The 26,592-nt window shown below is 55.7% G+C and overlaps 1 protein-coding gene across 1 annotated transcript in view; it reads left to right on the plus strand.

Moving 5' to 3' along the window:
* GLI2 (GLI family zinc finger 2) overlaps nt 1-26,592 on the plus strand; it is a 255,689-nt gene that overhangs the window by 197,669 nt on the left and 31,428 nt on the right. The window contains exons 4-5 of the mRNA XM_049616226.1: nt 18,875-19,077; nt 22,659-22,844. Coding sequence (XP_049472183.1) covers nt 18,875-19,077; nt 22,659-22,844 — 389 coding nt within the window. The remainder of the gene's footprint in view (nt 1-18,874; nt 19,078-22,658; nt 22,845-26,592) is intronic.

Below are 26,592 nucleotides of genomic sequence, written 5' to 3' on the forward strand. Positions count from 1 at the left end.
ACCAGGAGTGAGAGGGAAGGGTCAGATTTATTTCCAGGGTGCCTGTAGGAGCAGCTAGGGGATGGAGAGGAGAAGTGGGGGAACCCGGCAAAGGGACCTCCCAGAGCCTGTCATCGTGTCCCAGGCAGATGAGGAGCAGGGTCCAGGCTGACTGTCCTCCACTCCAACAGGCGGCTACAGAGGGGAGAGTGGGGTATAGGGTTCAGTGTGTGGAAACCCAGCCCGCACAGCCCAGCTGGATGGCCTCCTCCTCGATGCCTGCCCCCCACCCTGACACAGCCAACGTTCCCTGTCCCCTGGAGGTGCAAACCCACAGCAGGACTTGCACAGCTCCCTAATGCTCAAGTGGTTCTAGAAGAGTACCTGGCACTGTCAGTGGACTCTGTGGGCAGCATTTCTTTTCTTTTCTTCTTTTTATGTTTATTTACTCTTGAGACAGAGAGAGAGCATGAGTGGGGGAGGGGCAAAGAGAGAGGGAGACACAGCATCTGAAGCAGGCTCCAGGCTCTGAGCTGTCAGCACAGAGCCCAAAGCAGGGCTCGAATTCACAAACTGTGAGATCAGGACTTGAGCCTAAGTTGAAAGCTTAACGGACTGAGCCACCCAGGTGCCCCTTGGGGCAACATGTCTTATCTGTATAAACCACAAGTGGTGCGGAGATAAATGGGCAGGGGGGTTGTTTCTGCTGGTCAGGTGGGGTTCTCTTGTGACCTCCCTCTGACTTCCCCTTGGGAATATGATCCTGAGTGCCTGAGAGTCCATTCTCGAGAGCAAGAAGAAAAGGCCGGCCAATCAGTGGGGGCAAACATTGCCTGTAGACTTTCCATAGCCTTGTGACTGCTGGTGGGAAACGGGGGGGGGGGGCTCTTTGGATCCCCTCCTGGCCCTTGCCCTTGGAAACAGGCTTGCTAGGTATAGTGGGGACAGAGGCTGAGGCATGGCATGCAGGGCCCCCAGCTGGAGCTCCCCATTTGCCCCGTGGAAGCAGTCACGCAAGCAGGAATGTGGGAATCAGTAGGCCAGGATCAACCCGTGCCCTGTCGTGGAAGGGGTCAACCTTCCACTCCCCGTGTGGCTTACGGGGTCCTTCTCATCCCAGCCCAGCCATGGGGCGTCAGAGAGGACCGATTCCAGCTGCTTCCAGCCCAGGAGGGTACGCAGAGACCATCTCATCCCGCAGTTCTCAAACCTGGCTGCGAATCTGAACTCGGGTCTGTCTTAAAGATGCACATTCTTAGGCCCAAGCCTAGAAGTTCTGGTTCTTTTGGGCTAAAATGGGGACCGGGAATCTGTTTACAGACACCCACAGGCCAGCACTTGGGGACCGCCGCGAGCCACTCTGCTTATTTTATACCCAAGAAAACAGGCCCAGGGCTGTGTGTTGGCTTTCCAGAGTCCTAGAATCAGCAGGCTGTAGGCCTTTCCCTCTCAGTGATAACGGGTCCAAAGTACGAGGTGTTAAAAATCCCCCAGTTCCTTTTTATCACCCATTCACAGATGCAGTCCCCATAAGTTGACCTAAATCTGTGCACGTTCTCGGCTTGCAGAAGGGGGTGAGCTTCTGGAACGAGGGCAGCTACATCTTTCCAACCATGAGAAGGACGGTCCCTTTCTCTCTCCTCGTGCCTGATTCCATACCTGACCTTTGACATCCGTGGTGATGGCTGAACCTGCAGCACCGGCCTAGGTTCTAGAGCTGACCACCACTAGTCACTGCCATCAGGGCCACTTGATCCTGAGCTGTAGTTGGTGAGCAGGGTTCCAGCGGTCACGGCCCAAGGCCACCCGTATAGACAAGGAGAGAGGAGGGGGGCGGTCTTGCTAGGGACAGATGGCTCTGGGGCTTTAGCTATCAATTCATGTGAAGTCAGCATGAGGGCCCAGGTAGTTTGAGAAAAGAGGAAACGCCAGCTAGTGGGTGCAAGGGCCTGTGCCTTCCACCATCATCTGCACACTTTGTCACACGTGCAAATTATCCAGAGACACCCTGAGAGAGCTGTTAAGGATGTCTGAACCCACCTCGTCCTGGTGCCTGCATATTAATGGGGATGTTTAAGCCCCTCTGTTGGTGTACTTCACAACGTAGTTGCTTTGCTGTTGCTGGCCGAGCTCCTGAACTTTCTATTCTGGAGGGATTTGAAGATGGCTTTTTCCAAGGTCAGTGTTCCATAAAGACTGCACCAGCTCGTCGTGAGATTAATAAACATACACACCTGCTTTGTTTGGGGCCCCTGACAGCCCTGTCCTCAGCCCGCCTCGAGGCAGTAATATTTTCTGGTTGGTTCACGGTTCACCAGGTTCACGGTTCACAGAGGACTGGCTTTGTGTTTCGCAAGGAACGTTCTCTTCCCTCAGCAAATGTGCGCACTTCTTTTCAGAGATTCGTGGAAGCAAGGAAGAGACTTTGGGAGGGCATATCTGCCTGGCTTCCGGGCTGAGATGCTGGGTGCGTCCACAGTTGCCCACCAGAGGCCTCGTCCTCCTCTTCACTGGGGTCCAAGTTGTCCTTTTATCTCTAGGGAGCGCTCCTTAAAACCCGCTGTAACCAACCACTTCCTCCTCAGAGCAATGGGATGGCAGGTAGACGCAGAGCCCAGACAACTGTGGAGCTGGCCTCCCCTCATGGCTATCTGAGGGCCGAGTGGCTAATAAGTGTGGAGCCTTGGCTCAAGGTGATGTGAGTGACCCTTAGAGACCCCTCTGAGCAGCAGGTCACTGGGGGCAGGCTGACTGAGGTGCAGGGTCCAGCCCTCTGGATTTAACTGTCACCTGCTCGCTACAAGGAAAGCAACATTGTCACATTTGCTTGCTAAGTGGAGAAACTGAGGCACAGTGAGGTTGACCACTTTCTCTAGTGACATCCTCCTAGTAAGTAGCAAAGCTAGGACTGGAACCCGGGCAGTTTGACCCTAGAGGCCCCCTCTCTGCATGGACCTTTCTGCTAAAGACTCTCCCGGCTCTGAGAGCTTCAGATTCCCAGCTCCAGGAACGGGCTCTTCGGTGTGGGACAGACAGCTCATTTATAATGGAATCTGGCCTGTAAAAGTTTAATGAGGAGCGTGTCTGATAAGCCAGCCTGCTCTTTGATCTTTGCTGAACGCTGGCCCCTCGAAGAAGAGGAGCTGCCTGGCTCTGGGCTTTGGAGAGAGCCTGTGCGGTCAGCCCAGGGCAGGAGGGGCCCGGGAGTGAAAGGCATCTTGATGTGCAGAAAGGAGGCGGGTCTGCACTGGGGGAGGGCATATGCAAAGCAGGCATAGGGAAGGGCTTCCTGGTGGGAAAGTCCTGCAGGGTTGAGAGGTGGTCTTTCTGGTTCTCCTGTCCCACTGGGCCACCATCCTCTTGAGCATTGCACACCCTACACCCCCAGGATTTGCGCAGGATGGGTGGGGCCAGGGTTCAAATCCTGCCTATGCCACTTATACCCTTTATGTCTTTGGTCTGGCTGTTTAACTCTGTGAGCCTTGGTTTCCCCATCTCTAAAGTGGGGATCCAGGGACCCCTGGATGGCTCAGTCTGTTAAGCCTCCGACTTCGGCTTAGGTCATGATCTCACAGCTCGTGAGAGCCCCACGTTGGGCCCTGTGCTAACAGCCTAGAGCTTGCTTCAGTTTCTGTCTCCTTCTGTCTCTGCCCCTCCCCCATGCTCACTCCGTCTCGATAAATAAATAAATAAGTAAATAAATAAATAAATAAATAAATAAAATGGGGATACAACAGCATCCCATGGGGTGGGCTTGAGGATTAGGTGGGTGGGTGTACGTAAAGCACATAGAACAGCCCCTGGTACATCGTGAGCTCCGGACAATGATTTGCCCTTTTCACCCTCGTGCTGATGCCGGAAGTAAAGCCACATTTCATCCCAGGTATTCTACTGGGTGCTGGGCAGATGTTGTCATATCCAGTACCCCCAACACCTTGTAAGGTGAGTGATAGTCTCCCCATTTTGTGGAGCAGAAAAACAGATCCCAGAATGTAAGAGCTCCCCAAGATCATTCAGCTGGTATGTGAGATCTGACTCTCCATCCTGAGCCTTTCTCTATGCCAGGATTGTCCTTGGAGAGGAAGTAACATCTCGTTGCAGGTCTTAGGGCTACGGTGGGTTATCCCTGCTGGCAAAGATGGGAACAGAACAATAGTCAACCCAAAGGAATTAATCAGTAGGAATAAAAAATTTTTTTAATTTTTTTTTTTTTTTTTTTTTTTTTTGAGAGGGAGAGCACGCGCTCACAGGGAAGAGGCAGAGAGAGAGGGAGACACAGAATCTGAAGCAGCCTCCAAGCTCCAGGCTCTGAGCTGTCAGCATAGAGCCCTACTCAGGGCTCGAAACCACAAATTGTGAGATCACCACCTGAGCCGAAGTCGGACACTTAACTGATTGAGCCACCCGGGTGCCCCACTAGGAGTAAAATTTCAGTTTGTGGGATAGATTGGCCTTTGAGGTGGGATCCTCTCCCAGGGCACATGGTCGGGTTGCCCACTCTGGGTGGAAGCTGATGCCAGTGCCCAGAATGCATTCATTCAGCCTATCTCATTGCTGCTGGCTTTCCTGGAGGTCACTCCTGCTGGCCTTGGTCAACCACAGTTGGGGGGACTCGTGAGCAGTGCCCTGCCCCTGAGTCCCACTGCTCTCTGAGCGTCCAGCACTGTGGCCAGCATTGCTGTGTCACTTACTTGTCCTGGTGCCCATGGAGAAGAAGAGGTACACTGGGCACGGTGGGAGCCTTTTCTCCCATTCTCTCCTGCCGGGAGCTGCATTTCTGAGATGTGAACTTGACCTGCCCTGCCCAAGCAAGTAGAGTTTAGCTGTTGCCTAACTCGGGGGGCGGGAAGGTCTGAGCGCTCATTCATCTGACGTCACCCACCCAAGGCTAGGATGTGCCAGCCTTGTGCCAGGTGTTGGGGATACAGGCCCAAGGAGACCCACTCTTGCTGCCCATATGCATCTCATGGTCTTGGAGGGGAAGGAGGAGAAATGGGGCAGTTACAGAGTCATGTACTAGAAAGGGGGTGGGAGCCCAGAACACCAAGAAACCAGGAATGGAAAGCATTTACCGGAAGGAAGGCATGGGCAGCCTGTCTGTCCCCAGCTCAGCCCTAGCCCCAGCCTGCCATGGGGCTCCAGGGCCTTCTTGGGGTTGCCCCTGTACCAATGAGGGCCTCCACTCCCAGGCAGACACAGATCCCAGTATGAAAGAGGTGGCCTTTTCAATGCACACACTAATGGACTCAAAATTGGGTAAAAATCGGCAGCACACCCACCTCTAAGAAGACTTTTTATCTAAACTATTTGGAATTATCCATCTAGTTTGACAGGCATCCAGGAAAGGAAATTCCACACACCACTTTGGCAGGCCAGACCAGAGTTGAAGAATTCTCACTGTGGAGGAGGTTCCCTGCATGTAAGCCACCCGCCATCAGGGACTTTTCTCGTGGCCTAAACCTAGACCCCTAGGGCAGTGTGATGAAACCCTCTTGCCCTCCACCCACGGCTCCCCTTCTAGCTCCCTGGCATTTGCCCTGTGGTATGACAGTCCCCATAAAGCCGTGACGTTCTGGAAGATTCCGCTCAGACTGCGCTCAGTCTGGCTGTTCTTACAGACAAAGGCCTCACATACGCAGAGGTTAACCAGCACAGGTCACCTGGAGAGGACCTAATCCGGGCCTCTTCCCGGGAGCCAGCTGTGTTCCTGCCCCACCCCCATCCCCCACACATGGCTCAAATCCAAGGCCTCTCCCGCCACCCCCTCCCCAGCTCTGTCTAAGTCATCACTTGGCTACGAAAAGTCTCCTTGATACTTGCCTCTTGTCTTTTATCTTTTTGGTGTTTAAGTTTGAAAAAGCTGATAACCTTCCTATCCTTCTGTTCCAAGGGAGCGGGGGGGGGGGGGGGGGGGGGGGGGAATGTGATAAAGGGTGGGCAATCGAATTAACCCCTGTTGCCTGCGTGGCTAGATCTTAACCAAGTCCATGTGTATGGCCTCCTTTGTCGGTGCAGTTTTATAACCTAATTTCCCTACCAAAACATCAGTGTTTACTTAGTAAGAAATCTGCTCTTTGTCAGCTGAAAACAGTGATTTCTTTATTACAGCTCTGTGTAGGGAGTGACAGCTGAAAGCCGGCGGCTTGGCTAGGTCTGGTGGAGTGTGCGGGTCTGGGAACGGGGTGAGTGGAGGGTCGAATGGATCGCATGCGTATGAAGACGTACATCGGCCGCAGAGCAGGCCTGTCGGACGGGCTGGGGCGGGCCAGGAGGGAGCCTGGGCAGCAGACAGACGGAGCAGCCAAGATGAGCCCACTGGGTGACAGGGAGACAACCACCGGGCCCCCAGAGGCTTCCCAGCAGCCCACACAAGTTCACGACCAGCCCTGCGGTCTCTCAGCTCCCCACCACAGAGCCCCCGTCCACTCAGCCAACTTCTAACCAGAAGCCAACCATCCTCTTTAAGATTTACGCTTATTAAATATTGAAGACATACAAAAGGACAAGCAAAAGCATGGTTAAGATATAAAAGAGTAGGGGTGCCTGGGTGGTTCAGTCGGTCGAGTGTCTGACTCTTGATTTCAGCTCAGGTCATGATCCCAGGGTCGTGGGAGGGAGCCTTGTGTCGGGCTCCACACTGAGCATGGAGCCTGCTTAAGATTCTCTCTCTCTCTCTCTCTCTCTCTCTCTCTCTCTTTCTGTCTCTTTCTGTCTCTCTCTCTCCCTCTGCCCTTCCGGCGCCCAGCTCTCTCTATGGGAAAAAAAAAAAGATACAAAGAGTAGGAATATCATACGTGTTGTTCCCTGCCCAGGCGAGGGACTGGGGACACGCCAGCACCTTTAGGGTCCTTATATGCCCCTCTGCTGCCCTGACCCAGGCACCCTCACTTCCACCACTCAGATTTATCATCCCCTTGCATCCATGATGGTTCCACTCTATGTCTGATTCCCCTAACAACACATCGTTTAGTTTTGCTTTGCATGCTTGATGTAAACAGAATCATTGCAAGTGTATTCGCTGGGAACCTACTTTCACGGGTCAAATTATGTTCCAGAGATTCACCCGTTAATGCATGGAGCTCTTGGGTGGTGAATTCTCATGACTCTGAATCAGTCTGTATTGACAGGCATCCAGGACGTGTCTTTGTTTTTGCAACTTCAAACATCATCGCGGTGAACGCGCCTGTACCATCCTCTGGGCCCCACGTATGGCTGGCTGTTCTTTAGAATAAATGTGTGTCTGGGAATGAAATCGCTGAGTCATGGGGTGTTCACGTGTTAACGCTGGATGTTGCCAGACTTTTTCTGGGAGGTTTCGCCTCCAACAGGGTTTGAGAGCTCGGCTTGCTCCACATCCTTGTTAGCAGGGTAATGTCAGCAACATTTAATTTTTTTGCCACAATTTTGGTGTCTCCTGTGATTTGGATTTTCTATTTTCCTTATTACTGGTGAAGCTGAGCATCCTTTCGTCTGTTTATCGGCCAATAACGTTTCCTTCTTGTGAAGTGCCTGTTGAGCTGTTTTGCTCATTTCTGTATGGAGGTGCCTTTTTTCATATTGATGTGAATAAGCATTGTATATAGTAAGGCCACTCATTGCATAATTAGTTATCAGTGTTGCAAATATCCTCTCTCAGTTTGTGCTTGTTCTTTTCAATCCCATGATGAGGTGTCTGCATGAAGGGAAGTTCCTTTTATAACCCAAGTCAGGTGATTGACTTGGGAACCCAACTCAGGTTCCCAACGACCACACTTCCTGGTTCCCCACACATTCTCCTCCCACCCAGCTGTGTGGTCTGACTTTCAGCTCCGGGACTCTGGTAGCTATTTCCCGATACGACCTGCTCTTTGTTCAGTTATTCTCCTGCCTCAGAACCCCAGGTCTGCGCCACTCACTGCCTCCTTTCCGTTTCTCTGTAAGAATTGAGGCCCAGTTTCAGGTGCCACCTCCTGCAGGAAGCCATCTCAGATGGCCCCAGCAGAATGAGTAAATTCTTTCCCTCCCACCCTCTTTCTGTTCCAGTACTTTGTATACTGTTGGTAGGCTACAGTTAGTATCCACTCTCCTCTGCGACCCCAGAGGTCCCAGCGTGGTGATTCTGTCAAGGCACTGAAGTAGACTGCAGGCTTAGGGGGCTGTAATTTCCCAAACTCATGGCTGGATCCCCAGGTTCATCGCCCTAACGGCTGGTCATCAACATAGCCTCATAGGGACTCACACTTCTCTGCTGAGATCTGTGCAAGCATGGGTTCAAGGTGAACCTTGGGAATGTCAGAGTTGACCAGACACCCCTGGTGCAGCACTTGTCAGGCAAGTTTCTTGTTTCCTCGGTGTGGGATGCTGGCCGAGTCTTCCTCGGTACCCCCAGCTCCCCACCCAGTGCCCTCAGAGGCCCACACTCAGCAAACATCGGCCGACAGAGGGACTAACGCGTGAACCCATGAACAAATCACTGAATGGCTGGATGCTGTGGTCCCAGGCCCTGTTTACAGTTATCCTTTCTGCTGATTTATAGAGCTTCCCCACATGGGCAGAGGGCAGCCCAGGTGCAGGAGAACATGCAGATTTTCACAGAAAATGAACTGGGCTCTGATTTGGAGAGGGGCAGTTCCCCAGGGCTTTCCCAAAGAATGTCAGTTTGCATCTCTTTACCCTTGCAAACCCCCTGGGTATATATTCTGAATGGGACCTGATTTCTGGAACTTTTAAAATTCCTATACGGAAGCACCAGAAGCAAGCTTGCCAGTGTGCACTCTCACATACCCCGAATGAACCAAACAAACAGAAGACCAAGAAACAACAAAAACCCTTGCAGGAGAGATTGAAGTCCACCCAGAGGAGCCCATCGGCCATCTATCTGCTATCAGGCATAGGGCCGCGAGCCTTGACACATGCCTGCCCTCCTCACCCAGTCCTGGTGCTAAGGAGCCCTGGCTCGAGGAGGCTCAGAGCAGGAAGACCAGCTTTGGGGTATTCGTTGGCCTTCTAGCAGATCAGTGGGCCCAAGGCCAGCTGCCTAGTGTTTCCCAGAAAGTGGGTGCCTGGCCCTGAGCGGCTCGGCAACGGCAGAGGGGTCACAGCCTCCCTACCCTGAGCCCTCTGACTCCACCCATGGCCCTGTGATCCTGGTGGGTGGCAGCCTCTCAGCCCAAAGGCGGGATGAGTACATTCGAGCCAGCGGTCTCCGGGGTGGGAGGGGCTGGCATGTCAGGGCTACGTGCAGGGCGAGTTCAGCTATGGGGAGCCAGTGACCGTGTAATCCGGGTGGCAGGCAGGAAGGCACGCTGCGGAGCCCTGTGAGCGTGCTCAGATGCCCTCCCAGCGTGGAGGGGAGTTTCCCCTTCCTCCCCAGCTTGCTGCCAACGGAGCGCCCATGGGGGGCCAGGCCACTCCAGGAAATAACACATAGACCCTGCTCTCTGAGGGCTGAACAGTCTCGGAAGGCAGGTGACAGTAATAGTGACGGTGATGTCAGGACCTCCCATGGGCCAAGACATACTGTCTTGGCTCCCAGCAAGCTGCCGCAAACTCAGTGGCTTAAAACAACAGAAATGGATTCCCTCACGGTTTTGGAGATCAAGAGTCCAAAGTCATTATCACTGGGCTGAAATCAAGGCGTTGGCAGGGCCGTGCTGCCTCCATAGGCTCTAGGGGAGGATTTATCCTTGCCTCCTCCAGCCTCTGCAAGGCCACCAGTGTTCCTTGGCTTGTGGCCGCATCCCTCCAGCCTGTGCCCCCGTGATTACACTGCCTCCTTCTCTTCTGCGTCCCTCTGCCTCTCTCTATTCTAAGGACAACTTGCTCTGGCATTTAGGACCCCCCTGATAATCCATAATGTCCCCTTACCTTAATCACACCTGCCAAGCCTTTTTTTGTTGCCAATACAGTGATATTAGCAAGGGATGAGGAAGGACATAGATGCATCTTTGAGAGACAAGGTCAGCCCCCCATGCTCACCTGCCCTCTGCTTCCCACCACGTATTTGTAAGAGTGCCATTGCGGTCACTGTTTATAGATGAGCACACAGGTTCAGAGAGGTGCCTGAACTGCTCCAAGCCACACAGCTAGGAGTGAGCTGAGCTGGGATCCGGGCCTTCTGCCTCAATGCCTATGCCATTCACTGGACACACTCTCTGCTTCATTCATTCATTCATTCATTCACGCAGCAGCCACATGTTAAGCATGCTGTCCAAACCCCGGTGGGCACGGGAGGGGGTGCTGGGGAAGCAAGTGAGCAGGAGTGGACCTGAGCTTGCTCCCTGGCTGCCCATCCAAGGCAGGGGACAGGCCCTGAGGGGCTCACTGCAGGTGCCCAGTGCTCGGCCAAGATGGACGTGCTCAGGGTCTGGGGAAGGAGCTGTCCTGGGTCTGGGGAAGGAGCTGTCCTCCACAGGAGTGTCTCATGAGGGCCCTGACCTCCATGTGGAGCTAGGAGGCTTCTTGAACGAGGGGGCCCTGAGCTGGACCCTTGGAGGGAGAGGTTGGAGGTTAGCTGGGGACAGAGGCAGGGCACGACTGGAGTAGCAGGTGTGGCACGGGCCCAGAACCAGAGCGGAAGCACAGGGAGGGTGGACAGAAGAGGCAGGTGCGTGACCACACAGGATCTCTCCTGCTGCTACCACAGCTTTCGGTCACCCTGAGAAGCAGGCCAGAGCTGAGGTTCGTAGACCTGCAGCCCCAAGTGACCAGACCTCTCCTTCCTCAACCTCAGCAAAGGCCCCTAGAGCGGGCTGTGGCTGTGACCCCTAACACCGGGTCCCGGGGTTCCAGTCCAGCTGTGCCGCTGACCTCACCATAGCTGTGCCACTGCTGCTTTGGGTCTCAGTAGCACTGTCGGTGAAATGGGACACAAAGCGTCCATCCCTGCCTGTTTCTGGCCCGACTGACCTGCCACAGGGAAAGGTCCATCAGGAGCCTCTCTGGGTTGCCAAGGGTCCTTCCTGCTGGCTCCTGGCCCCCACATGAGAGAGTTTGCCCCAGTGGCTCCTGCTGAGTCTGAGTGAGTCAGCATCCCTCAGCTCTGCATTGTTCTGCTTCTCTAAACAGCACCGTGGGTGGGGTACGGGTGCCCCATCCCTGCACTTCTGCCCCTCCTCCCACCGCAGTAAGGAGCGCGTTGGTACCTGCCCCTGCACCCTGGCTCAGGCTGTGCTGTGGGTCAGATGCCCTCCCTATCCCTGCCATCAAACAGAGTCCTACTCACCCCTGCAGCCCCATGGGAGCCATACACCCTTCGGGGGCACATCCCCATCCTACCAGCTCCCAGGGATGGTGCCCATACCCAAGCATGCAGGCATGCTGACTCGGGTCCAGCCACTTTGGTGGTGAGCCGTGTGTGGCTGTGTGGGGGTCTCATCGCCTTGGCCTTGCCTTCTCTCTCCCTCCAAAACTCTTGAGCCAGCACATGGGGAGGGGCCCAGGACTTGTTGGAAGATGGCACTGGGTCCACTCCGTTCTCTGAGCGTCTTCCCTTTGCTCATCTGTTAAATCTGTAAAAACATGTGGTGAGCACGGGGTGGGCATCTCCGAGGCATGCGGGGATGCACTGCACACTTCGCTTACGGAGCTCATTCCACGCCACAGCCTCCCTCGGGCAGGCCCCAGTGCCCCATTCCCTACAGGCAAGGTTGTGGAGGCTCGGGGCAGAGGGCACAGCCAAGGTCCGCAGTAAGCGGCAGGGCTATAATTCAGACCCAGAAAGCCCAGGTCCCACCTGCAAGTGTGGGCCACTCCCCTCAGCCTGCACCCCACCCCAGCTGGGGTCGGCTCGAGGACCAGCTGAGGCAATGTCTGCAAAGAGACACCAAGCTGAACTTGTCGAGGGCGGACGGCTGAGGCGGAAGCTTGCCTTTGGGTGGACCTCCGGGCAACGCGCCAAGCCTGACCTCGCAGAGTCAGAAAGGCCTAGTTTCCACTCCGCTCGGCCACTTAGAGCTCTGCAGCCTCGGGCAAGTCTGGTTAACCCCCCTTGACCCTTGGTTGCCTTCTGTTTAAAATGGAGGTAATACAAGCTGCCTTGCAGAGCTACCGGATGTGTTGGGTGCAGCCGGTGTTCCGCCAAGGCTGACCCCCCGTCTGCCGCGACTTCCCCACGGCAGCCGCAGGTTAGGGCCACGACGGCAGCCGTCCAGCTAGGTCTCCGCTTCCTTTCCCCGTTCTGACTCCTCTTCGCGCCCGGCCACCACTCTGGTCTTCGGACCTGACCCAGAAGCCTTGTCCAGCGGCATCACCAGGCCCCCTCCTGGTAGAGGGGGAAGGGAAGAGGGTGGAGGAGAGACCCTGCTCAGGAGACGCCCTGTCCCGGTCCTCCCTGCAGCTTCCAGGAGGAGCCAGGCCGGCCGTCCTGACCAGCGCCGACACTGGGAGGGCAGGAGTCAACTGCCATAGGATAGGCCCCCCCAGAGGCTGGGCCCCACTGCAGGCCACTGCCACCCGTCGCCAACAGGTGCCCACACACCCACATACACGCACACGCATGCACGTGGAGGCAGGGAGGCGGTTGCTGTTCCTCTTACCCAGAGTCCCCTGTTTGTGCCTCATGCCCACACGTCAGCCCCCCCCATGCTCACCTGCCCTCTGCTTCCCACCACGTATTTGTAAGAGCGCCATTGCGATCGCTGTTTATAGATGAGCACACAGGTTCAGAGAGGTGCCTGAACTGCTCCAAGCCACACAGCTAGGAGTGAGCCTCAGCGGCCCTGGGCGGGACACCTACCACCCTGTCCTTCAGTCCTGCAGGCGGGAGGGTGGACAGGCCCGAGGAATTAGGGCTCTGATCTGCGTTGCAGGATGCTGGGCCCAGGATCACTCTGGGCCAGGAGAGGCAGTGTTAGTCAAAGCTGGCCTTGGCTGTTGCCTATGATAGAAAAACTTAGCTCAAACTGGCTTAAACGAACAAACAAGCGCATAGGGTGAAGATAACTGAAAAGGCCAACGCTACTAACTTCTGACGAGGCTGGATCTGCACCAGGAGCTCCGTTCAAGAACCTGGTACCACATCTTCCAGCTCTGACACTCGGTGTATCGTCTTCATGTTTGGCCTCTCCCCTCACGGTCCCTGGCAGTTCCGTGCTTGCACCCTACCTGCAGAGCCACGCTTGTGGACAGAGAACCCTTATCCCCAAAGATTCCGGCCACCACTTCTAGCTTAAGCTTCTGCCCGTCTCTGAAACGATCACCGTACATGGGAATGTGGAATGCTCTGATCAGCTGAGCTCAGGTCACATGGCCCCCACCCCCAGGAGAAAAAGCAAGGTGGGTCCAGTGGGTCCAGTACAGATCCAGCCCAAAGTGCTCTGTTCCTCCATCAAGGCGTAGCCTTCGCTCACACAGATCCTTATACTCTAGCCTTTCTTTGCACGTGCTGCTTCCTTTATTTGTAATGCACTTCCTCACGAATTCCTACTGACCCTTCAGAACCCCTCGCAAATGTCACCTCCTCTGAGAAGCCTTCCCTTACGCTTACGTGCGGAGTTAGATAATGTTTTCCTCTGCTGGAGCCTTTATCAGATTGCCTGATGCTTACCCAATTTAGGGGTCTGCCTCTTCCACTTGGGTTCCTGGCTCCCTATAGGTCCTGGGCACAGAGCAAGTGCCCAGGTCCATTTTGTCGGGGATGTGAGCAAATGCACAAAGGAACAAATGGTAGAATCAGGCTCAGGTGAGCTCAGAGTTGGACTGCAGGGGAGAAGGCAATGCTTAAGAGCAGTGTCCAAGCTGAGCAACTTACAGTCCAGTTGATGTCGGCCTGCAAGGCCACCTCCTTGAGTTTCTGCCCAGTTGCCAGAATTCAAGGCCTGGACAGGCCATCACTGAGACCTGGGTTGGGCCCCCATGGCCAATGGCATAGAAATGGAAGAAGAAAGGGAAGTTGTGGCTGGGGGTCAGCCTTAAGTGCTGGGTCAGATTTCATCAACAGACGTCTGTCCTGGTGTCAGCTCACAAATGCTGGTAAGCACCCAGCAGGCATGGAACCTTCAGTTGGGCCCCGGGACGGGACCAAGAGACCCCGGGTCCCTGAAGGACCTGCCTAGAAAGTTGGCGGTATTGATGTGATTTCGGAAGCTCCCTGCTCCCCCACACGCATTAATAATGTTTGGAATTCTGCCATTTGAGATTCATTCCCTTGGCTTTATTTGGTCTGTCAAAATGGCAATCTTTTGGAACCTTTGTGCCCCTGGATCCTTATCGGTCATTCACAACACAGTGCGAGGGAAAGGTTCTGGCTCCTTCCTGAGAGCTGGATTGGATTGTGCATGGTGATGGAGTGGAAACGAAGACAGAAAAAGAAGCTGACGCAGAGTGGGGAGGAAGCTGTCCTGCTCTCGTGTGTTGCCCCTCTCTGATCCTGCACCCACCTGAGCCCTCCTCACAAAAAACCACAGTCATCAAGAGCACCCGTTTCTCTCCCGAGGGGATGGGCACAGCACAAGCGTGGGCCCAGCCCCACCTCGGTTGTTTGTGGTTCTACTATCTGCAATCTGAGTGACCTTGGGCAAGAGACCTTGCCTTCCTGGGTGTGTTCTCATCTGTAAAATGGGCATGAAGTGCCTTCTTGGTGAATTTTTTACTGGGATTAAAAAAGGAACTACATGCATGATGTCCTTTGATAGCTGGCATGCAGTCACCCCTATCTTGAGGAGCTGTCAGGTGAGGGCACAGTAAAGTGTCACCGTACAGAGGGGACATCTGGGGAGCCTTCCCAGAGGAGGCGTCTGGACAGTCATCCACAGCTTTGTTGGCTGATGGGCCTCTTGTCCTGGATTCTGGGTGCCCAGGTCAGTAGTTGCCCCCTACCCCAAGAGGACTTGTTGCAGAGAAGGGAAGGGTAGAGAGTTAATGCCTGCTAACCCCCTGCCATGCACCTAGCACTGGTCTTTGTGTACCATTCTGGGAGGCACCGGGAAGGGGCAGCATGCTGGCTGAGGCCCCCCAGCTAGGTGGGAAAGGTCAAGGTTAGCAAGAGAAAACCAGTGCTTTGGAAGGCCCAAGCAGTGCCCAGGTGCCGGTCCTGCCCCACTGCTTCCTGGCCCCTCGGTCCCCTCAAACAGCTTCCAGAATCCAGCCCTGCTCCTCATGTAAAGGAAGAACATTTGGTTGTGCCTGTGCTAGAGCTCTGCTGGCCTAGATCCCACAGCCTCCAGGCCAAGAGTGACAGCACTCCCGGCACTGGGAAGAGCACAGGGTTGTTCTGTGTGCCCTTGAATCAGCCCTCTGAGCTGACCTGTCTCACGAGCACACCCTGTGAAAACTGCATTGTGGGGGGGGGGGGGGGGGCGGGGGGGGGGGGGGGAGGGTGGGCAGTGGCCTCTCTCAGCTCCCCTCCCTGTCACACCAGAAAAATGGGTCCTTGACAGTGTTCTCTGTGGGCGTGGGCGGCCCCTGGGATGAGGGGAGCACTATCCTGGGAGCGAGGAGGACTTGGTAGAGTCTTAGCCTGCATCTCTCTGGCCACACAGCATGGAGGGTGACTTCCCCTCTGGGCCCAGAGTCCTCATGAGCTCCCTGTTCCCTTGAGGGCCGCAGAGGTCACTGTCCCCTGAGGGGTGGTACGGAGGTGTGAAGACATGTCCCTGTTCCAGGGGGGGACTCAGGCCCCACCCACCACCTCCAAGCCCAACTGCTAGGTTGGGTTGGATTCCAGCCCCTGCCAGGGCAGGGTAGCCCCCCAGGGGTGCGCTTGTTACCATGACAACACCTCTCTCCAGCCTCTTGCTTGGGAGACACTCATCTGGTCAGTGGAATGGGGTCACCTCGGACAGACTGGGGCTGCCGTGTGCCCTAAACGTGTTCCTTTAAATCCCCATGTAGTCACTGGTTTGTCTCTTGAGGCCTCAGCTGTTGTCACTATGCCCTACAAGGAGACCCTGGTGCCAGGGAGGCTTGGACAGGCCACTAAGGCCACCGGCTTCCATGACATAGGCTGCTGTGACCTCAACCCTGGCCAGCGTCCTGCAGACCCTGGGAAACTCGTGTGTTTCGGGGGTAGGGGGCGGGGAGGAAGGACAAAGGGGTCTGAGGACAAGAGGTGCCTCACACTGTTCTCCAGAACACCCTGCGTTGACTGAAGTGGGCTCAGCCTTCCAGAATGTTTACCCTTCAATCCCAGATCTGTGCTCAGGAGTCAGAGGTCTCCTCCCCGCCCCGCAGGCCCAGCCCACAGGTGTTATTCTCCGAGTATGGTCTTCATAGGACACCTGTCCTGTCGCGGGAGTGTGAGTGTCCATCCTGCCCCGGTCACCATGCCTGAGGCAGCAAGACTGGCCCTTAGCAAGAGGACGAATTAAGTCTGGTTCTCTTTCCTCCCCACCCTTGGACACATAGCACCCCTGCCTAGAGCAAAGACGTCTCTTAAGCTCCTTGTTCTTAATGCAGGTCACTCACAGGTGGACTGGGCTGGGCAGGCAGCCTGTGAGGGAGAGCAGCTTGAGGCCGTGACTCGTGACTTATCCCGGAGACTCCCTTCTGCCGAGCTCAGGGCCTGGCAGTCATACTTGTAGCCGTCACTGAAATGCCTCTGGGATGCTAGTTCCCTGCCCGGTGCTAGTGTATAGAGGGACCTCAGATGGAACCCCGTTACCTGGGAGATGGGCCCGTTAACCCAAGACCAGCAGCAGGCACCCCAGGGGTAGCAGGGAGGAAGGAGCAGAGAGCTCACGCCTGGGTGAGGGGCTTTAGGGAAGGTGTCCCCGAAGCAGTTCCCTCCCCTGGGCTTACAAGGTAGAGAAGGGATTTGCCTTATGAGGTGCAGGAGGGCATCGGAGGCCAAGAATCGGTGTGGGCAGAAGCACACCAGTGTGAACGTGGCCTGGCAGGTTCGTCGGGTCTGCGAGTCCAGTGCAATCACATCTGCAAAAGCTAGAAAACGACGTAGCAGAATGCTTAGGTCCTCCCAGCGGGGAGTTTGTGAAACCCAGATGTTAAGACATCTGGATGTCACCTGCTTGGGTCCCGGTGTGCATGGTGTCGCAGGCACGGTTTTCGGGCACTGTTAAACACAAGCAGTAATTATCTGTGGTTCGCTGCAGCCAGTGGACAGACCATCCCCGCTCTGAAGTAACCAATCCTAACAATGCCCTTGCCCACATCCAAGGCCAATCCCATGGGGGAGGTTTTGACAGCCTCCGGGGCACACCTGGGTTTTGCCCTCCAAGTGTGGCACTGATGCTGTGATAACAGCTCTCGTTTACCAGCTGACGGCTGTGTCTCAGGTACCGTTTGGGGGACTTTCATCCTTAGGGCAGCCTCATGAAAAAGGCATTATTATCTCCGTATTCCAGTGGAGGAAATTGAGGCTTGCAGAGGTTAAATCGCTTGCTCGTGTGACTGAGCTGATAATGGCTGAGATCCTAACGCGGGTTCGTCTGCTGCTAACACATATTCTTTTCTTTGCGCTGTGTCGGATCACAGGGAGACCCCACGTTCTGAAAAAGTGGAAATTGTATCTTGGTAAATTTGGTCACCCGTGACTCAGCTGTGGTTTCATAGCTACTTCTCTTCTAAAGCCTGATTTTTCTTTAATGGGCAAGTCTTGGGGTAGATGACCTCAGATCACCCCTGCAGCCAGCATGCGAACAACCGCCTAGAACCTCCAAGTGAGCAGCAGGCCTAGTGGAAAGACCCCGTTCTTGTGTCGAGTGGAGTCAGTGCCCCCTGGAGGACTGAGCAGGGGACATGGAGGTGGCCTCGGCCATGCCAGCCAGGCCACAGGGACCAGGCCAAGTGCATGCCTCACCTTTGGTGGGCACCCAAGAAGTGAGGCTGTGTTAGCATTAAAAGGAATTCCAAAAGGGGCACCTGGGTGGCTCAGTCGGCTAAACATCCAGCTCTTGATTTCAGCTCAGGTCACCTCTCACAGTTCATGGGTTCAAGCCCCACGTCGGGTTGCATGCTGAGAGTGCAAAGTCTGTTTGGATCTTCTCTCTCTCCCTCTCTTCCTGTCCCTCTACCCCCTCCCAAAATAAATAAATAAACGTTAAAAACAATCCGTGTAAGGAGAACTAAAAGGATATTGCAGAATTTTAGTTGCAGCTCAACATTCCAGAACCCTTCTTGAACCCTGCTCTGCTCCTTCGCGATTAATCCTGTGGCTGGGTGCTCCACAGCAGCAACTACCCCTCTAAACCAAAGTTCTCTACTTCCAGGGCATCTCCCAATTCCTCCCTTTCTCTCAATTCCGTTAGGAACGTGAGCTCTTTGGGGCACCTGGCTGGCTCTTGATCGTGCAACTCTTGATCTTGGGGTTGTGAGTGTGAACCCCACGTTGGATGTAGAGATTCCTTAAAACTAAAAGCTTTAGGGGCGCCTGGGTGGCTCAGTGGGTTAAGCATCCCTTGACTTCGGCTCCGATCATGATCTCATGGTTTGTGGGATTGAGTCCTGAGTCAGGCTCTGCACAGTGCAGAGCCTGCTTGGGATTCTTTCTCCTTCTCTCTCTGCCCCGCCCCCTGCTTGCACGCACGCTCTAAACAAACAAACAAACAAACTTTTGAAAAATAAAAAATATATATATTTAAAAACAAAAAGGGAATGAGCTCTTTGCATCTTGCCCCTGGTATTAGAGTTCTCATGTTCTGTTTTTCATTCACGTAGAACGCATGCATCCAGTCATTTAATAAAGAGTTGTGTTATTTCTGTTTGTCCAGCTTTGAGCAGGTACTGGGCCCACTGAGCCTGTGGTCCCGCAAATCCAAATGTGCGTATGATGAATTTCATCACCAACACCAGATCGGCCGGTGGGCGGCCGCACCAGCACACAGGAGTTTTCAGCCCGCATGCCAGCCAATGTGTGTGACTTCAGACTACTACGCGGACCCAGCCCGCGTCTCAGCCGGGTCCCCCACACGTCCTTCTACGACTGGCCATGCCTTCTTACACTGCTCCTTTGTCTTTGCAGGCCTCCTGCCCTGAGTGGCAGCCCCATTATCTCCGACATCTCGTTGATCCGGCTTTCCCCACACCCCGCCGGCCCCGGGGAGTCCCCCTTCAACGCCCCCCACCCCTACGTGAGCCCCCACATGGAGCATTACCTCCGTGCCATGCACAGCAGCCCCACACTCCCCACGATCTCTGCGGCCCGGGGCCTTAGCCCCGCTGACGGTGAGTAGGGCCTGGGGGACTGGGGGACAGGGCCACTAACCCTAACAGTGTTGATTCCCCAGCCCCAGTCCTCTGGGACAACAGTGAGCAGGCTGACATTCCTCCCCACCACCCTGAACAACGGGTGTTCAGTAAGTGGCGAGAGCCAACACGGTCTGGGGACCATTGTTCTTGAGAGCTGTTCCGTAAACACCTTTTTGCATGCAAATTATGTACAACAATGGCCGGGTGTGTTTGTTCTTGTAGATCTTACCAGAGGTGAGAACTGTTTGGTTGCAATAAACCAAACTCTGCTTCTGGTTAAGTAGAGGGGGCGTTGGATCCCGTCTCATGGGCCTCCAGAGCAGAAGGAGGACAGCGCCGGGCTGGCTTCTGCCCCTTGCAGGTCAACACGTGGCCTCCAAACGACACCCCAAGCCTCCACATGTGAGCACTGATGGCCTGGTGTGTCTCAGGTCAGATGCTTGAGAGAGAATTGCCTGGTCCAGCTGGGAGATCAGATGCCCCTCCCCCCCCACCAATCCAGTTAATTTGAGACACGTCACGGGACGCTAATACGGTTTTCAGATCTAAAATGTAGTACTTCCAAAAACAATGTGCTACTTCCAGCCCCATCGCCACCTCACCGATGCACCCGTGCAAACACACACACGCACACGCATGCACCTACACACGCTGGACGCTAGTAAGCACATTTGGGAGCTAGCCCCGCCCATCCTGTCATCCCGGAAGTGCTCCCACCCCACCCCTAGCTTGGAGCGCTGTCCCCATGGTACCCGGTGGCCACTTATTGCTGCCATTTTTGTCAAAAAACAACCGGGTTGCATCTTCTCAGAATCTGCCCACTGAAACTATCGGGCAGAGGGACGTTCCAGAGGACAGACATTTCTAAGGACTTTGCACTCAGGAGCCCGTGGGCAGAGGCTCCGGGAAACACAATCCCAGCGGGTCCCTCCTAACCACATCCTGTCCTCACCAGGGGGGATGTGCCCTCTCCCACTTTGTGGATATGACTGGAAGCGGGAGCTGAGTCCCGGACCTGAGAGGCTCAGGTTGGAGTTTCACAAGGAAAAGGACTCCAGCCTCCAAACACACCGAAAGGCTCCCTGGACTATCTGGCTCGTCGCTCTAGCCACGTGATTTGCACTTCGCCTCGTCTTTACCACCAAGAAACCAGACGAGGCAACTGCCAGCAACTACAGGATGTGAAAGTGGCTGGCCGCAGGGTGGCCGTTCTGAAGTGACTCCCAAGGGGTCGGACCCCAGCCCTGAAATCTCCACGGCGAAGCGTTTCGCTGCCTCCACATTGAGCCGCCGACTCCAGAAAGTGGGCCTGTGCTTCTTTCTCCACGCCTCTGTTGATGACCCAGCCAGCGATGCGCTGGCGCGGAGCGTGAGGATGCTGCCCTGGCCTTGAACCTCGCACGCGGTGCAGTGCGCTGAACCGTGCCTGCCCCCGGGAAGATGCGTCCACACCCCACTCCCCGAACCTGAGAGTGTTGCCTCATTTGGAAAAAAGGCCTTTGCAGATGTGATTTAGTTGGGGATTTTGAATGAGGAGATCATCCTGGAATGTCCGCGTGGGCCTTAAATACAACGATAAGCGTCCTCACAAGAGACATGTGAGAGAACAACGCATAGATGGGAGAGATGTGGCCACCGGCCAAGGAAACTGGGAACCCCCAGAAGCTGGAGGAAGAAGCACAGAACAGATTATCCCCTCGAGCCTCTCCAGAGGGAGTGTGACCCTGCTGACACCTTCACATCGGACTTCTGGCCTCCAGGACTGTGAGAGAAGGAAACGGTGTTGTTCGAACAGCCGTTAGCGCTGAGTCTGTACTTACGAACCTGTTACGGCAGCTGTAGGAGATTAAGACACGTGGCTTGTGGGTCAGAGGCCCTGAGAGATGTCTCTAGAAGAGACAAGGACACAGGAGTTTCAATGGATAACGGTGTAGCCCATCCCTTGAAGGAGGGACTTAGAGTTGTGGAGCACTGATTCGATGCCTGATTTCCATATAAACGTCGCCGTGGCTCCTGTCACGCCCACTTATCCTCCGCCCCAGTCCCTTGAGAAAGCAGGCATGGGGCCAGCTCCAGAGGGCACTTGGCTAATTTGCAGACTGAAACCCTGAGACCTCGCTGGCTCTGAACCAAGCTCCCAAGTGAGTAGAGACAGCACGACAGGCTCACACCGCCGGTGTGTCAGCCCCAGCACTTGCCCACATGAGGCCCGGAAAGTTCATCAACTATGAGAGGCAGCGTCTGCCAGACCGCATGTGCTCTGAGGACAAACGGGCCCTCCAGGGAAGGCTTCAGGGAGGAGGCGGACATCCAGAAGGAAGGGGGACGGGAGGGTGTTTCAGGCATGGACAGGGTAGGCAGAGGCCGTGGGGCATCATCCTGGCTGCAGGCCAGGGCTCTCTCTAGTGGATATGGCAGAAGTTGAGGAAGAAGAAGAGGGTGACTGTTTCCATTGACTGGCTTCTCTCTGCCCAGGGCATACGGATGAGATCTTTGCTTTTTGCCAAGCCAAAGAGCAGAGACTGCCAGAGTCCCCATCTGCCAGTGGGGGGTGGTAATGGTGGCCCTGAGGTCATAGCACATGGGGATGGTGACACTGAGAATGAACGTGAGTCCCTCAGCACTGCCCGCACAGGCCCAGCAAGCACTCAGCACGATGCCGGCCATCACTGACATTTTGAATAGTAACTTGAGTCGTGAGTATTAGTGCCCCCGTGTTACGGATGGAAAACTGAGGCAGCTGAGAAAGGAGGCCCCTTTCCAGTTTTGCACACCTGGTGAAAGGCAGGACTCTCAATGGGTATGTGTGGCTCCAAGCTCCGCGCCGGAGTGCCAGGCCCCCTCGAAGATGCTCCGAAGTTCATCCTCCCTGCCTCTTGGCTGAGCCCCCGGAGGGGCTGAGTGCAGGGCTGGAGGCAGACAGCTCGGGGTCCCGCGGTCGCAGGCCAGGCCGGGAGCTTGATCTGTCCGGGTCCGGGTGATCTCGCCGTGACTGTTCAGGCCAGGCCGACCCCCACAGCATCTTCGTTTCCGTCTTCGTTTCCCGGGGCGCCTGGGTGGCTCAGTCGGTCAAGTGTCCGACTTTGGCTCGGGTCATGATCTCACAGCTCGTGAGTTCGAGCCCCGCGTCGGGCTCTGTGCTGACAGCTCTGTCTCCCTCTCTCTCTGCCCCTCTCCCACACGCACTCTGTCTCTCCCTGCCTCTCAAAAATAAAGAAAACTAATAAAAAAAGTTTACATCTTCGTTTCCCTTTGAAGGCTCTGCTGGATGGTGGACAGGGGATGCTGTCAGCCTGGGGCTCTTGTCTCCTGTGGGGCCTGCACGGGAAGGAAGGGGCGGTTGTTTACGGCTCTGCGGACCGGAGGCATGCGGGATCTGGGTCCCCATCGGCAGGAACACGCCCCACCCACCTCGTCTGCTCAGTTGGGGGAGGGGACCCAGGGGCAGAGGAAAGACTGGCGGGCACTAGGGGGAGCTCGCCAAGCCGTATGTGTGTTTCTCTATTTGGTGCCATGTCCTGATGGCTTCTTTCTCTCTCCCTCCCTCCTGCCCACAGTGGCCCACGAGCACCTCAAGGAGAGGGGACTGTTTGGCCTCCCCCCTCCGGGCACCAACCCCTCAGACTATTACCACCAGATGACTCTCATGGCGGGCCACCCTGCACCATACGGGGACCTGCTGGTGCAGAGTGGGGGTGCTGCCAGTGCACCCCACCTCCACGACTACCTCAATCCGGTGGATGGTGAGTGCTGGGCGGGGGCGGGGAGCGGGAGAGGGGATGCCGCTCCTTCTGTGGGTGAGGAGCCCTAAGGAGTGGTCTGGGATCCTTGCCATGACTGCTGTCCGCAGGGGACCGAGTCTGAGCAACTCCCACAAACACTTAGTGAGTCGCCGCAAGCCAGGACATGTTTTAGCAATTGCAGACTGGGGAACAAAACACACTCGTTTCTGCTTTCATGGAACTTACAACGTGATAGGGAGAGACAAAGCCAAGAATGGAATAGGAAGCACTGGGGTGAAGTGGGGGGCGGGGTATAGTCTTGAATGAGGAAATTGAGAAATCCTCCCTGGGAAAATGATATTCAAGCAAGAATTAAAGGAGGTGAGCAGTACACAAATATGTGGAAAGAATGATCCAGGCAGGGAAACAGCAAGTGCAAAGGGCCTGAGGCAGCAGCATGCCCTCTGAGTTCAAGAAAAAGCCAGGCCAGCATGCCTGGCACCCAGTGAGTGGGCAGGGCAGGAGTAGGGTGAGGCCAGATTTCTGGGGCTGGCTGGTCAGGGCTTGGTAAGACAAAGTAAGACTTTGTCTGGCTTAAGCATCATGGGACCCTTGGAGGGGGATTGGACAGAGGACTAATGAGACCTGACTTTTTTTTTTTTTAATATTTTATTTATTTTTGAAAGAGAGAGAGAGAGAGAGCATGACCAGGAAAGGGGCAGAGAGAGAGGGAGACACAGAATCTGAAGCAGGCTCCAGGCTCTGAGCTGTCAGCACAGAGCCCGACACGGGGCTTGAACTCAAGAACCACAAGATCATGACCTGAGCCAAAGTCGGACTCAACTGACTGAGCCAGCCAGGTGCCCTGAGATCATACTTATTCTTAAAAGGAGTTCCATTGCGGCTGCTGATCTGAGAAGGCTTAAGGGCAAGGTGGAAGCAGAAGGTCCAGTTAGTGGAGGTGTGGAGAAGTGACCACATTTTAGATAGAGTCACAAGATTTGTCCCCAGACCAGATGAGGAGTTAGGAAGAAAGAAGGGCATCAAGGACAACAGCAGGGTCTTGGGCCTGAGCAATTGGACAGTTAGTGACTGAGCTGGAGGCTGCAGGCAGGGCACGTCTGGCAGGCAGGATATCCAGTGTTCTGGGTAGGTAATGCTCTGGGTGTCCCTAAAATACCAAGTCTTTCCTTCCCACCAAATACTATCCTGATTTCACAGAGGAGCCTGTGGCCTGGCCCCCCGACCACGAGCCCCTGGGATCAGCATGGAGCCCCCGCCTCTTGGAGGAGAGAGGAAAGGGGAAAGGCTAAGTGCCCGCCTCCCCCAGTTAATGCCACTCTACCTGCTGCTCTTGGAGCCTAGCCCAGAGATACCCAGGGATCCAGGCCAGGCAGTGGAGCTAGAAACCTCAGCGGCAGGGGGCAGGAGGGGCAGGCGGCTTCTGCAGATTTATCCTCCTCCAGCTCTGCCTGGGACGGCTTTTGCAGTCCCCGATGGCAGGGAGCACGCAGGCCCACGGGGAGACCTGCCAGAGAGGGATGGCCTGGTACCTACCAGGCCGCGTGACTCAGGGTGGGTCCCTGCACCCCTCAGCCCCCTCCTGTCCCCCAGTACTTCCTGTCCGCACCAGCCACTGCAGCTCCCCCTTATTGCCTGGGGCAAAGCTGAGCCCCTCACTTCCTAAGACCTGGCTGAGCTCTTGCCTCCTCCAGGACACACGCCTTCTCCCTCCTCTCCCCTCTTCAGGATCCTTGTCTCTCTCTGCCCTTCTCACCTCACACTTACAAGAGCGACCTCGTGTGGCTCCTGAACCCCCCTGGGCACTACCTGTTTCCCCACAAGAGTGTTGCTGGGGAAGAGCCCTGGAACCTCTCCCAACACTGGCTCTCACGGCCCCATCACCCTTGACATGGCCTGAGGGATGCCATCAGAATCTGATCCCTGGGTCTGTCCCGCCCCTGTGCCTCTCCATAGCCCTCTGGTGCTCCCCACAGGGAGGCGGGCGGCGTGTCAGCAGGTGGCGAGGGTGGGACTCAAGTAAAGCTGTGTGTACAGGCCACTTGTCAAAATTAGAAACCAGACAACAGGTACAATGCAACTAGTCCTCAAATAGCCACGTCCGAACGTCACATCCCCCCACGCAGGGCCTCCCAAAGCCTCAGGGTGGCCGGCACCAGGCCAGCTGGACAGCGGGCAGACGCAGACAAACCACGGCAGAGGGTCTGGTCAGGCAGGTGTCCCCAGAGGGCAGGAGAGGCCGAGTCAGCCAACATGAGCACCTGCCATGTGCCTGTGTGACCGCCACCTCCATCCTGTGCCTTTCCATATACTCTCCCCTGTGACTACCCTCAGCCGTCTTCTGAGGCTGGAATTGTCATCTCTACTTCAAGATGAGCACACTGGGGTCGTGTGACTTGCCTAGGCTGTGAGTTGGGGTTTCAAGCCCCGCTGTTTATCACCAACACATTGGCTCTTCCCTTGGGCACACTACCTCCAGGCAGCACCACACATCTGTCACCCCAAGAGCCATGGCCTCAGGGAGGGCCTGCTGGGCCAGACGTGTTCCAGCTTGGCCTAGAGCAGCCGGGCCAGAGTGGGTGCTGCCCTTCGGGGTGGCCTTGGGAAGGGAGTTGGGGCAGTGAGCTGCAGACACATCTAAGCCAGCACTGCCTGTGCGCGTCCCCACCGTGGGAGATGACCCAAGGGAGCCGGGGGCACTGGATGGGGTCCGGACAGTGATTCCTAGCCCCACATGCCAGTTGGACTAAACACACTACTGAGTAAGGTCGTGCATGTGAACTTGGCCAGTGCCTGGCGTGCAGGAGCGACTCCATCAATACTACTTCCTGTGTCTTTCTAGCCTTTTCCCTCGTTCACATCTTCCCCTCCTGTGGGAGTTTTGTCTATTGATTGCCTGTGTCGCTGTCCACCGCGTGCTTAGCCTAGTGCCACAACTCCTCGTGGCCACCGCCCCATGCCTCCCATCCGTCCCAGCCCCAGGCCTGCCACGTCTGAGTCGTCAGCCCCCCGCAGCCGTCCTGTTATTCGCCACCTTCCCAGCACTGCCGTTCAGCTCGGGCTCCCTCGGCCTCACGGCTGCCTCGCAGTAATTTCTCATCCCCTCCGTCATTCTGCACCCCTGTGGCTTTCGTCACCCTCAGGGCAAGATTCAGGCTTTATAACCCGGCTTGAGTGGCCTTCCCCTGCAGCCTAGTCTTCCCCGCCCCTCCCCCGCCTTGCACACTGCCTCCCACCGCCCGGCTCCAAATGAAGCCTCCCAGACAATTGCTCTGCTCCCTCTGCCTGCAATGCCCTTCCCTACGGGCTTGCCCAGCTCGCTTCTGCTCCGTGTGTTCGGACCCCAGTCAGCCGCCACTTCTGAGACACCACCCGGATCCAGCCCCAGCTCAACCGTGTCAGCTCGGCTCGCGCTCCCTCCCTCCCACCTGCGGGGCTGTAACTGGCTGCTGCTTCTCCGTTGACAAACTGGGGGGTTCCCCAGGTCCGGGAGCATGGCGGCCAAGGAGCAGGCCTCTGTGTTTGCAGAGTGACTGAGTGAGTGAGTGGTGGTCACCAAAAAACCTAGGATAGAAAGATGCAAACTAATTGGGGAACTACCCGGGGTCAAGCAGCTGTCGGTTCTTTGCAGGGACCTGGGGAGGTGGCTGGGAACGCGGCAGCTTTGTTCTCAGGGGCTCTCAGTGTTTGGCAGCATCTGGGGCTGAGCAGGAGCAAGGGAGGTGAGCTCATCAGTGGGCGTGAGAGC

The sequence above is a fragment of the Panthera uncia genome (assembly GCF_023721935.1).
Source record: "Panthera uncia isolate 11264 chromosome C1 unlocalized genomic scaffold, Puncia_PCG_1.0 HiC_scaffold_3, whole genome shotgun sequence".
In the NCBI taxonomy this organism is placed as follows: domain Eukaryota; kingdom Metazoa; phylum Chordata; class Mammalia; order Carnivora; family Felidae; genus Panthera; species Panthera uncia.